Below are 13515 nucleotides of genomic sequence, written 5' to 3'. Positions count from 1 at the left end.
CCATGTTGCCACATGCTTTCAACATAGCAGAAAATGTCATCATATTAGGTAAGAGGCCTTGCACAAGCATTTGAAGATAGAGTTGTATAGCATCCTCATTCTTATCATGCTCAGTATAGCCCAATAACATGGCAGTCCTTTGTACCACATCTCCAACCAACAATAATCCATCAAAAAGCTCTCAGGCTTCAATTATTGGTTCACATTTACGGTACCAACACAAGGATCTTTTTCAAATCCTTCTTTTGCAGTATCACCATGTAATTCCCCTCCTCTTGTTACAGACCCTACTCCAAAACAAGCTTTCAAGAAGTAGACAAATCAAGCTTTCAATTATTGGTTCACATTTATGGTACCAACACAAGGATCTTTTTCAAATCCTTCTTTTGCAGTATCACCATGTAATTCCCCTCCTCTTGTTGCAGACTCTACTCCAAAACAAGCTTTCAAGAAGTAGACAAATCAAGCAGAGTCGAGAGAAATTTCTTCTACTTGCATTTGTTCCAGACAATAAAACACTTGCTTTTCGAGCGCATAGTCAGCATAAGATTCCATTATCAGACCATATTTGATGTACATATTGTTGAGAATCAAGCTCAACCTAGTGCAACGTGTGAACACATCCTTTGAGAATCTATGATCACTCAAAGGTCAAGAGTCACACCACTACTCTCTACACATTAACTATGTGTTCTAGAATCATATTCTATGACATATAACTAACAAACATCTGTTCTAACAACTAACAAACATAGGGCGTCTTTAGTTGACCCATATTTAGCATATCCACTAATAAGGGTATGCCACGATATCACATGTTATATTCTATGACATATAACTAACAAACATAGGGCGTCTTTAGTTGACCCATATTTAGCATATCCACTAATAAGGGTATGCCACGATATCACATGTTATATTCTATGACATATAACTAACAAACATAGGGCGTCTTTAGTTGACCCATATTTAGCATATCCACTAATAAGGGTATGCCACGATATCACATGTTATATTCTATGACATATAACTAACAAACATAGGGCGTCTTTAGTTGACCCATATTTAGCATATCCACTAATAAGGGTATGCCACGATATCACATGTTATATTCTATGACATATAACTAACAAACATAGGGCGTCTTTAGTTGACCCATATTTAGCATATCCACTAATAAGGGTATGCCACGATATCACATGTTATATTCTATGACATATAACTAACAAACATAGGGCGTCTTTAGTTGACCCATATTTAGCATATCCACTAATAAGGGTTTCCATCTATTCTAACAACTAACAAACATAGGGCGTCTTTAGTTGACCCATATTTAGCATATCCACTAATAAGGGTTTCCATCTATTCTAACAACTAACAAACATAGGGCGTCTTTAGTTGACCCATATTTAGCATATCCACTAATAAGGGTATTCCACGATATCACATGTTGACTTGGTCGATCCTCGACTACATCCCATGCTAGAGTAAGAGAGCCACATTTTGCGTACATGTCTATCAAAGCATTACCAAGAAACAGATCTCTTTCAATCTCCAAATGTAATTCTTGACCTTCATCCCAATTACCATCTTTGAGCAAGCTCTCAAGTTGCTTAGATAAGTGACAACATCATGAATAAACCCCTCCATGTGCAGATGCTCAACAAAATTAAGAGTTTCTTCACAAAACCCAATTCCACATTACCTTGATCTTGCATAAACTGAACATAATTCAATGATTTTTTATTTTGGCCATTCTCTACATATCCTCTAGTGCTTTTGCAAGGAAGCAAAAAAATATGTGACAGTATTTGGGGCAATGCCATCATTCTGAATCTATTTAAAACGGTTCAACTTTGTGGCCTTGACCGTATTTAGCATACTCACCAATAAGTGCATTCCAAGAGACTATATCTCGAATAGGAAGCTCTTGAAGCACATTTTGAGATTTTACAAACTCTCCACATTTGGCATACATATTCAATAAAGTATTTCCAAGCATAAAATCATTTTTCAGCAACCTTGACCTGAGAATCATATTATGCCTTTGTGTAAACATAGAAGCTCTATACTAGAGTTTAATGTACTTATTGAAGTCTTCATTTGCAAGAGATGTTAACAAAATTGGAAGGGTATAAATATCATAGCTAGTGTAGTTGTAGATGGCGGAAAAAATTGACTACCATGGATGCAAGACAAAGACATGGACTTGGTGTGGTTACGCTTCCTTATTGGATGAAAACATGTTTTGAGGAGACCTAATTGGCCACTACAAACCCTATTAGCCAAAAGGCATATATTGACTTCAAGTTTGAACCACGGTTATATACAATTTGTCATGGTATTTGGCATAGGCAAAAGTAATTGGTTTTATGAAAGTAACAAATAGGTGTAGATGAATTAACTAGCCATTAAGGAACATTTAATTATCGAGTGGCATCTACATTTTGGGATCCTACCTATTAGTAAGTTAGGATCAAGGAAATTTTATAAGGCCATTTTGTAGGAGGTGTGAACATTAAGCAATTAAAACCCTTCTTGGTCTACTTTGAACTTGTTCCCATACAATACTTTTTCCTATTGCCAAGTTACCCATCAACTACATTGTTAGGTCTCTTTGGCTCATGAATCCTAAAAATTATTTTGCCTCTTTGGCATTTTACAAAGGGGCCTTGAGGTGCATTCCATGTTTTTACATGGGTTTGATTTTGGGCTCTATGGATTGAATATTGTATTCATAATTAGGATTGTTTGTGGAATCAACTTCTAAACTATATCACTAGATAGGGTTTCTCTTCAATAATCCCCTTACGGTCTTCATATCTCACATGCATTTGCAAAAATGTTTGAATATTTCTTAATATGTCAATGTTAAATAATCTTTATGGGTTTTCGTCACACTTTGAGGTTTCCCACCAATAATACAATGCATTGCTCGATAAAAGGTACTTATGTATGTGAATGTGCATAAGCACTTTGGGAAAGCGCGAGATCCAAATTGTGTTAGGATGATTGCGTAAGTCATCAAGCTTATTGGATGCTTATGTCAAAAACAAAGGACCCATCACTAAATGGGGTTAGAAAAAATTGGGTCATTAAAAGTAGTTTTCCATTATGACAAAAACATTGAGGTCCAAATTTCTTCTCAAAATGCGGAATGTTAAAATTCCATTGTAAAACACCTAACATTTTGAACTTATTAAGTATTCCTATTGGTTTCTTTGCATCTTATTATGGGGTGAGGAACGAAAGCTAATGGAAAATATGTCTTTCATCAAATTAAAGGCACTAACAATCATAGAAATATCGTGACACTACAAATTTTGATGGGATAGCAAGTTTTCTAGACTAGTGTGGCCACCCTCAGTTTGAGGAAAGACGATAAATTCTTGGGTAGGTGATATCCACCTAGTAACCTACTTATCTCAATTTTACGAAATGATTTCTCTTTTCACTCCTAGTCTAATAAGAACCGTATTTTTTATTGACCTATATACAATATATATATATATATAATCATTTGAGGAAGAAAATAAAAGAAGAAATTAAACAGCCTTTTTCTAATAGGAAATGAATGTACATGTCAATGCTATAAATAGGAGGTGTAAATGAATAAAAGAGAGAGGGCTTACGGGGTGTAATAGGGGTGAAATCCATTGAGTGATGAGAAAGCATTTGATGAGTAAAACTATGATGTACATTGTCAATATGAAATCACATCGGAGGGATACTTCAACTTATGTTTCAACAGTAGTTAAACATGAAAAGGAACCAATGTATGAAGGCTCTAATATTCTTTGCTTTTTCGGTGACAATGTGTCAAAGTGACACAATTGGAAGTACATTGGAGCCCTGCTTAAATTGGACCCGAAAAACATCTAGAATTCGAGGAATAATATTATGAACCTTAGTTCAAAGTGGAGCCTTGTTGCCTTTTTCATGGTGTAGTTACACACTCACATAGAGTCGAGAAAGTACCTTACATTGATAAATGAATATTATAGTTCTCATATGTACCTAGATAATTATATATTTGAATCTTGATATAAACATGGAACATTTAAAAGATAGATTAGATACTTCGAGAATCATAAGAGATTTATGTGTAGGAAAAACTTTGTGCAAATGTGGACCATAAAGATAGAAAATAAGAATGCATATAATTGATGAAGAGTTAAGTAAAGATGAAAGAGATTGAAAATGAGGATCCAAAAACATACATGGGTATGATTGAGGGATTGTGTGGTAGAAAAAAAAAATATATTGTCAAACATTTGCATGTTCAAGTTAGATGAGAGAGCTCAAAGTCATGCAAGTAAGATACACAATGTCACTAATGTTACGTATTGATTAGGAGGTGTCGTACTGGAAGAAAATTCCTTAGCTATAGGCCTCTCCTTGTAACCGGTTAAAAGCTTGATGGCGTTTTTTGTGTGCGGCTCTTTCAATAATGTTTCCTAACAATGTTCAGCCTCCTCACGGGCTCAATACATTACCACAATAAAACAATGTACTAAGCGCATTGCTCAATGTTGCAGACGCCACAAAAGTAATGAGAAAGTGAATTTTTTGTCTCGACCTTGTTATTGATCACGCTGCTAGAGCCCTTTAACTGGATGGGTCAAATGGAAAAATAATGGGTATTCACAACATCCTTGGGACCATATGGGTTGTTGAAAAGGTAGCATATCTTAGCTTGTGTCAGCTCTATTGACATTTGTCCATTCTCAATGTAAAACTATTTTACCACATTCATGACATAAATGTTATCTAAAATGGTGCAAAAAACTATTATAATATGAAGCTTTTAACTATTTTGTGAATATAGTGGAAGCTACGAAGAAGCCAAATGTACTTAGCCCCACTACTCCTCATATGATTAAATGCAAGAAATATGTTAAAAGAGGATAGCGGCATATAGCATGAAGGATTGGAAATCTAGATTCACACTTGCTCATCATCAAATAAATATGAAAAAGTTCAAATCTAGGTCCCCACAACACTTTTCCTTGGATCGGAGAATATCCATGTTCCTAGCATCACTTATTTGTTGCATCCAGACACATTAGACTAACCAACATTGCACCCACAAACCTTGCCTAACACATTACCTTTATTGCCCATTGCTAGTTGGGTGGTGAATGCCAATCAAGTCACGTGAACACCTAGGCCACAAATTCATTTTCCAAATGACAAGAAATGCCTATGATTAACAAATCCTTTGGTAGAAGTAATCCAAAATCTTCGAAATTGTCACACACACATTGGGCTAAACCAACTCAACATAACCAACACCAGAATGTTTGCACTCCTAATGTTGCCAAGACATGATTTACCTTTTTACGAGATGTTGCTATCAGGATGGCAAGGCGAGCGAGTGTGAATCTAAGCAAATGACACTTAGGTTGTGCTCAAGACACTACAAACCCATTTTCTCCATTCGATTGGATAATTGTCCAAGTTGGACGTATCACGTGGCAAAAGTTGGTCCAATCAAGACACACACACACACACACACACACACACACACAGAAAAACCTCTAGTTTCATCATGCACATCAGGCTAAAACGAGCTCGATGAGCCATACACAAACTCACACAAACAAACAAACAAACAAACCAATGGTTGCATCAAGGACATCAGTGTTGAGTTACAAACGTTTTGTCGCTTGACACTGGCCATCGTTACGAGTCACGAGCATCGTGCAAACCAACAATCTTAGTACATAAGGGTCTTGTCCATGGGCAAGGTCATGTGAAACCCAACCACAAATCAAGGGTGTGTGTGTGTGCATGAGAGAGAGTATGGTTTTTCCTCTCTTAAAATGTCAATCCCTAAAGATAGTCTAGAGAGAGAGAGAGAGAGAGAGTATAGTTTTTCCTCTCTTAAAATGTCAATCCCTAAAGATAGTCTAGTAGAGAGGCGTTTTCTATTGATTGGATTGGAGGCGAAAATTATATTTAAGAATAGAGGAGGTGTATGTAGGCTTATGAACTAAAAAAGAACACACACACACACACATATGTATATATATATATATATAGAGAGAGAGAGAGACTGAAGAGAAGAGGAGAGAGGAAAGAAGGAGAGTGTTTTTTTGTCCTCCTTTTCCTACCCATGGTGCCAAGAAGATGATGATGAAAATGCTCCTTAATCACTCTGCCTAATTCAATCCACATCTATCCACACACACACACATACATATGCATATACATATATAATCATACATATATATATATATATACATATATACATATGTATAATCATATGATTTAATTGTGTACCGATCCTTCGTTTCGATCGCATTACGACACCGACCACCATCTTGATTGATTGATTGATTATATATTCAATCATGGCTTCCTGGTGCAGGATTCCTGTCAATGATTTCTCCGGCTCTTTCTCGGCTCTTTCGATCCTTCTCTTCTTCCTCCTTCAATCTCATCAAGCTCAACTTGTTAGAGCTCTTGAGGTCATTCTTTCATGCATTTCTCACTCTCTCTTTCTCAAATGTTATTCTCTAGATGTGAAGGTTAAGGTAATCTAAAAATGTAGGGAAAACTGAAGAGTTTTTGTTTGATTGTTGAGTGTTTTATTTTCTTTCTTCTTCTTCTTGTGTCTGTTTGTACTGTGTGCAGTCTTATGTTGTTTACATGGGCAGCCATTCTGGAGATTTAGAGCCTCAAAGTGTCCATGATTTCCATCATGGAATGCTCACCAGTGTGATGGACAGGTTAAAAAAAAACCAATACATTCTATAATCCTGCTCCACATATATCACTAGTGGATTGATTAATTCATCCATAGATTTATCCCACCACATTGTATAAATCTTTTAAATTTGCTCCCCTCATTTGTGGTATAATACCTGATTCGGTGCGCAGCGAAGAAATGGCGAGCGATTCGTTGCTGTATAGCTACACGCATTATATCAATGGATTCGCGGCCATTCTAGATCCACATCATGTCACTGCCATATCAGGTAAGGAAATTGAAATGGATCAATTAGCCCTAATGGTGATAATTAGGGTACATATAAATGATGGATCAATGATTTGGTTTTCTGTTTACTTCCTTTTTCTTCTTCCAGAGATGCCTGGGGTAATCTCCATTTTCCCAAACAGAGCCCATCAATTACACACCACTCGGTCATGGGAATTTCTGGGCCTGCAGCACCCATCAGGAGCAGTCTCTCCTCATTCTCTATGGAAGAAGGCCAAGTATGGTGATGGGGTCATTGTAGGATTGCTAGACACAGGTAAAATTTGCTAACAAAATACCCCCCCCCCCCCCCTCCCAATCAAATAAATTCCCACATACCAAAGATGGAAGAAAGAAGGGCTTAGGGTTTAGGGTTTAGGGTTTAAAGAAGAAGAAGAAATCAACAGAGAAAAGTGATTGTCAGCACAAATTCTTAGTGGCATTGTGCATGCAGTGGATTCCAAAATGGGTACAGTAATCTGAAGGGCACTGATTATGTGATCTGCTGCATTTTTTTTGTGTCCGGAGCCAGGCGTGTGGCCGGAATCAGAGAGCTTCGATGACACTGGCCTCGGCCCAATCCCGGGACGATGGAAGGGCAGCTGCGAGAGCGGGGATGATTTCAGCTCGGCGAATTGCAACCGGTAAAGAAAGAGAGTGAGATCTGTTTCCGAATTCTTCCGGACTCTTCTGGGGGGATTCTTCAATACATAAGTTCGAGAGATTTGATTGCGGATTATTCCTCCGGGGTTTTTTTTAATCGTTAATAGGAAGCTGATCGGGGCGAGGTACTTCGTGAAGGGGCTTGAGGCGGCCAACGGGCCCTTCAACGAGAGCGCGAAGGGTGACTTCCGGTCGGCACGGGACAAGGAAGGCCACGGGAGCCACACGGCATCGACCGCGGCCGGGAGCCGTGTGGCGGGCGCCAATGAGTTCGGGTTCGCACGGGGCACGGCCTCGGGCGGGGCCCCGCTCGCCCGCGTGGCCATCTACAAGGTCTGCTGGTCCCCCGGGTGCTTCGATGCCGACATCCTGGCGGCCATCGACTCGGCCCTCCACGACGGCGTGGACGTGCTGTCCATGTCATTGGGGGCGAGCCCCCCGCTCCTCGACTACTTCTCGGATGGGATCGCGATCGGGAGCTTCCACGCAACCGCCCAAGGCCGGATCGTGGTGTGCTCGGCAGGGAACGACGGCCCCAGCCCCGGGTCCATCTCCAATGTGGCCCCGTGGATTTTCACCATCGCCGCCAGTAGCATCGACCGCGACTTCCCAGCCCGTGTCTCCCTCGGCGATGGCTCCTCGTACACGGTAAAGAACAAATAAAATTGTGCTTGATCATCCACTCACCACCAGCATGGGTTGGAGGGTATTGATTTCTTTTTGGCTTCAAGCAAAATGACCACCATGGGTTGGAGGACATTGGCTTCTTTGTGCTTCAAGCAAATATGCTATCCTCACAACTTGAGGCTTATATGGATCAAAATGTGAGCCTTACTTGGGGTTTAGGCCGTTTTCAAATCCACGCCCAAACATGCTCACACTTTGGCTCTCCTTAGTTCTAATCATTTGTTAAGGCATTGTTGTTGTCAATGCCAACTCTTTGTTGTTGAAAGAGAGAGTGTGTCTCTGTGGGTCGGTGCCCGAGTTCTCATCAAATGTTCGTTGTCATAGAAACATAGTTGGGTAACCCATGTCCAATATAGTTCTCTAATTCTACGGAAAGGTTAGATTCAATGGAAGTGAGTTGTTCATCTCCACATTTTGCCTAAGCCCAGTGTAGCCGTCGGATCTCTTCTCTCATGTTTCGCTCAAACATTTTGGCCCCTCCTATATGCTAGAAGCCCATAAATGTTCTTAGATCCAGAGCCACAATGACCAAGACTAGGGGATATTGTCGTGGGTCAAAGTTTGTATGATGCCCATGGGAATGCTAGAGTGAAAATGGTTTCGTAAGACTTTGAGTGATAGAAAAGTGAGCAAGCAAGTATATTTAAACATGTTTCTTTTTTTGCTTTAACATCGTTATATTGTGCATGTTTGGGTGTGCCTAGGGTTTCAGCCTTTCAGAATATAAGCTCAAAAAGAAAATGTACGAGCTCGTGTTTGGAGGTGATGTCCAGCTAGCAACTGCCAATTTGACAGCAGGGTTGGTAACATTTTGGCAATATATTCATCAATAGCTATAATTGTGTGTAGTAATCCACGCTCGTTAATACAAATATGAGCACAAGCTTGAGTTTAGTTTGACGATATTGTTTTCGTTGGTATCATATAGACACATGTGTTTCCCTGGGTCTTTAGATCCTACCAAAGTGAAGGGCAAAATCGTTGCGTGCATTCGTGGTGTGAATGCTCGTGTTGAGAAAGGGGCGGTGGTGAAGCGAGCGGGTGGTGTTGGCCTCCTTCTCCTCAACAAGGCCTCGGATGGTAATGAGATCCTTTCGGACCCGCATGTCCTCCCTGCCTCCCATCTCAATGCTGCAGATTCCATCTCTGTTCTCGAGTACATTAATAAGAGCAGGTACATCCCAAGTACCCCTTGCTAGATTCTTAGAGAAGCTGAATGTGTCAAAACATTGTACAAAATTTGGATGCACAAGAGAGAGTGTGAGCTTTTTCTCCACATGGTAAGAATATGTTCTTATATCTTACGATCTAATCTTGTTCCGTTGGTTCCCTTTTGTAGGTCTAGTGCGCTTGCTTACATTTCTTACCCAAGGTCCGAGTTGAATGCTAAACCAGCTCCCCAAATGGCCTCCTTCTCGTCACAGGGCCCCAATACGCTTACACCCGACATACTTAAGGTGACACACCCTCATCCCCCTTTGTCTAATCTTTGCAATACTTTCACAAAAAATAGGCCGATTTTGAGGAAATTTTAAGAGGACAAGTTTAAAGCTTTAAATCACTTGACTTCTCGTGACTTGAGAGCTCTTTGCTCTCAAAATAATACAAATCCATATGTTGTTTAGATAAATTGTAACGTGTTTTCTATTGCCACGTACTTGTCTTTCTTCACACTGTACCTATGCATGATTGAACTTACCTCTTAGGTGCCATTTTTACAAAAAATATGCCTTCCAACATCACTTCCCCTCGGGAACAATGTCCAAATGGTTGGGGACCACATTTTCCAATTTAAGTCATATTTTTGTGGGCCTTCCGACGTTGTCTCACCTCATGAAATTACGTGATATGTTCCTTCTATTAATATGACATTTAATCGGAACTAACTTAGTCCCCAAAACCCCTTACATTATGAACTAATATAATAAAACCCATGGAAGTGTGGTTACCTTTTACGATTCTAAAATATTGGGGAAGTTTGATTTCTTTTGGAAAAGGCAATAGTTTCAATTTAAGCAAGACCATTTTCAACGTAAGATGTTGTATCTTGTGGAGTAAAGTCTGACAAGGTTTGGACATGCGTGCAAACCTATTTTGACTTTTCCATCAATCGACAAAGTGATCTCTTTTATTTGCACATCGAAGAAATCGACAATGGCAATCGAAACATGTAAATTTCAACACATACTTTGCAAGTGTTGTTAAAATTAATGTTGACATGCAACAGAACGCCTTGCATGTCACATCCATTGAAAGAGCTAACTTACTTTAAATCCTAGCTCCACCACTTTACACCTAATATTGTTAATTGATATTTTGAGCTATCCTAAATTGTGTTGAAATCCACATCCAGTGTTGGGTGAGACACTTTTTCGAACATTTGTTTGTATGTGGAGGTCTCATAATTGCTCTACAACACACAAGTTGGAGGGCAATTTTTTACTTATGTTTCTAGAGAGTTTCTATTGTATTCTCTAAAGTTTTAGCTATTTTTGAGAAACCACCTAATTGTGCAACCATGTTTTCGAGTGCAGCCCGACATCACAGCCCCAGGCTTGAACATTCTAGCAGCATGGACACAAGCGTCGGGCCCAACGTCGGTGCTAGAGGATCACCGGGTCGTGAAGTACAATGTGATTTCGGGCACGTCGATGTCGTGCCCTCACGTGTCAGGCATCGTGGCCCTAATGAGGGCACTCTACCCAACATGGAGCCCAGCTGCAATAAAGTCGGCACTCATGACCTCAGGTGAGCGACAATAGGCTACGTATACTACTACTACCAACTTTGTTGCTGAAGTTAGGTAGATTCGATGCTTCCAAACATGTGGTGGTTATTACACACTACCCATTAATTATTTGTACATATAGAGATAGATAAATTAATATACATACATTACTTATATGTACATATATGTTTATGTATATGAATAGAAAAGGTAAATAAAAATAGTTCTCTTTATGGGGGCAAAGTACAAAAGCCTCATTTATTGAAAAGTACCAGAAAGAAACTATAGAAAAAAAGGAAAATGTTAATGTAAATTAACTAAAGGAAACAATCAATATATATGTATATGTTTTTATTTAATATTGTGGTTTCACGTGCAGCCTCACATCATGACAACACACTCCATGCCATCCGAAATGCGTCCTTGTCACGTGCCACCCCCTTCAACTATGGGTCGGGTCATGTGAACCCCAATGCGGCGGCCGACCCGGGCCTCATTTATGACACAACCCCCACAGACTATGTCACATTCCTTCGTTGTAGCCTTGGCTACAACGCCTCGGCCCTCACCAATGTCACCGGTCAAGCTACACTGAGCAACTTCAACACATCGTCATGCCCACACCACAGGAACCACCCCATGTCCCCCTCTGATCTCAACTACCCCTCGGTGTCCCTCCAGCTCCTAGGCCGCCGTGGTGCTAGAGTGTCTCGGACGGTGACCTACGTGGGCGGGGGGCCCACTTATGAGGCATCCCTGTCGCCCATCCACGGCTTTGATGTGGAGGTCTCCCCTTCGACCCTCCACTTCACCCACCTCGACCAAACCAAGAAGTTTCGGCTCAAGTTCCGCGTGTCAAGCAAAGGGAACTATTCATCTCCATCGTCGTTGTCCACGTGGGTGTTTGGCTACCTAACGTGGACCGATGGGGTCCGACGTGTTAGCAGCCCAATTGCAGTACAACCGTGACAACTCACGACCACGTCACTTCTAATTCTTTCTCTACTTGGTACACTTTTTTTTGCCTTGTGTATTATTAATGATGTTACAAAAATTTGGAAGCGTGAAGCATTTTTTCACCATTGATCAAAGAACACCTTTTTTTTTATCATCTTCTAACCTCAAAGCAGCAAATGGGAAGATTCATTAATAATATGTAAAAGTAAAAAAGAAAACGAATCATGGATAACACAAGAAGTCTTGTTTTTGGACATCGAAACCTAGTTCTTGGGTTCATTCAATCTCGATCCTCATATCTAGATTTCGTATGTTTTCGAATTTGACTCGACGCATGTGATCAACCCCTTTCTAAGACTTTTCTTTCTATCCAAGAATGCCGTATAGTTGGGGAGACATGACCCTTTCATCAACTTTTTGCTTATCATCGCCACATGTGGATATGCATTACATGTATTTTTGGAAGATAGTGACCCATCATATGGGACCTCACTTGTGACCTGACAATATAATAACGTGCAACAACTTGTCTTTATTGTAGTGATGGAAGATGTTTCTTCAAAAGAAACTTTGTAACAAAACACATAAAGGTTTCAAGTACATGCATATGTGCCAGTGAGGTATTACTTCCTTTTATGAAATTCACATTAATAATGAGTTCAATGAAGGTAAGATGTACATGGTCCTGCATGTGAATTGCTTCATGAGTAGGGTGGTATCTTATGCTATGTAGGATTTGTCCTACATTTGACGTGGATTACTAGGACCATCCAAAAACATTAATTGTCGAAGAATTGTTTCTTCTTTTGGCTGTATATGCTAATTCATTTGTTTAAAATTGATGATGAGAACTTAGAAGCTTCATGTAGCTTTGCAATAAACCTCACCTTCTACATAAGATTTTTCCAAAAGTTGAAATATTGAGAATTTACAAGTTTTACGTATATGATGCTTTCAACATATCATACCACATATATGTATATATTATTCCAAAGAATCCTTGGAATATATATATGTGCATTGCTCGAAAGCCAATGGGTCAATCAAAAGGGAATTGGCGTATCAACTTTGGCTCGTGGCAGATGGTAGATAAAATGATACATTGGCATTTGCGTACTGAATGAGTAATGTTTTAGAGTTCCCATTAAAGAAAAAGCTAAAAAAACACTTAATGCGACTCACTTTTGGAAAAGTGCACTATTATCTCGCGTTGTACATCCATCTATAATTGGATGCCACATTATTGAGATTTTTTATTTCTAGAAAATTGGGTTCTCCTTAAGTTATGCTAAACATTGTACGCAATTAATGGTCGTGAATATTTGGACAACATGTCAATTTTAATTGCAATCACACTAAACATTATTTCTCTTTTGTGAACAACATTCACTATTACTTTCAAAATTCGTACATATAATAAAGATCATATTTCTGGTGTCATCAAACTCTCTAATCAATTTCATGAACCAGAATAAAAATACAAAGTCATTTCAATGCT

General features: G+C 39.5%; 1 protein-coding gene across 1 annotated transcript; it reads left to right on the top strand.

Moving 5' to 3' along the window:
* The first annotated feature begins 6030 nt into the window (after positions 1-6030).
* On the top strand, positions 6031-12271 carry LOC147853207 (subtilisin-like protease SBT5.3). The gene is made up of 11 exons (XM_087333586.1): positions 6031-6473; positions 6640-6734; positions 6886-6983; positions 7092-7259; positions 7515-7626; positions 7753-8293; positions 9037-9131; positions 9261-9506; positions 9672-9789; positions 10867-11080; positions 11440-12271. Exons 1-11 carry the CDS (start codon positions 6357-6359, stop codon positions 12027-12029), a joined length of 2394 nt encoding a protein of 797 aa, XP_087189712.1. The 5' UTR covers positions 6031-6356; the 3' UTR covers positions 12030-12271.
* The last annotated feature ends 1244 nt before the right edge of the window (positions 12272-13515 follow it).

The sequence above is a fragment of the Azolla caroliniana genome, unplaced genomic scaffold (assembly GCF_043228905.1).
Source record: "Azolla caroliniana isolate FFs.n. ecotype wild unplaced genomic scaffold, voAzoCaro1.0.p SCAF_17, whole genome shotgun sequence".
NCBI classification, from domain to species: Eukaryota; Viridiplantae; Streptophyta; class Polypodiopsida; order Salviniales; family Salviniaceae; genus Azolla; species Azolla caroliniana.
Note: the sequence above shows the minus strand (reverse complement) of the source record. Positions and strands in the feature narration are given on the sequence as shown.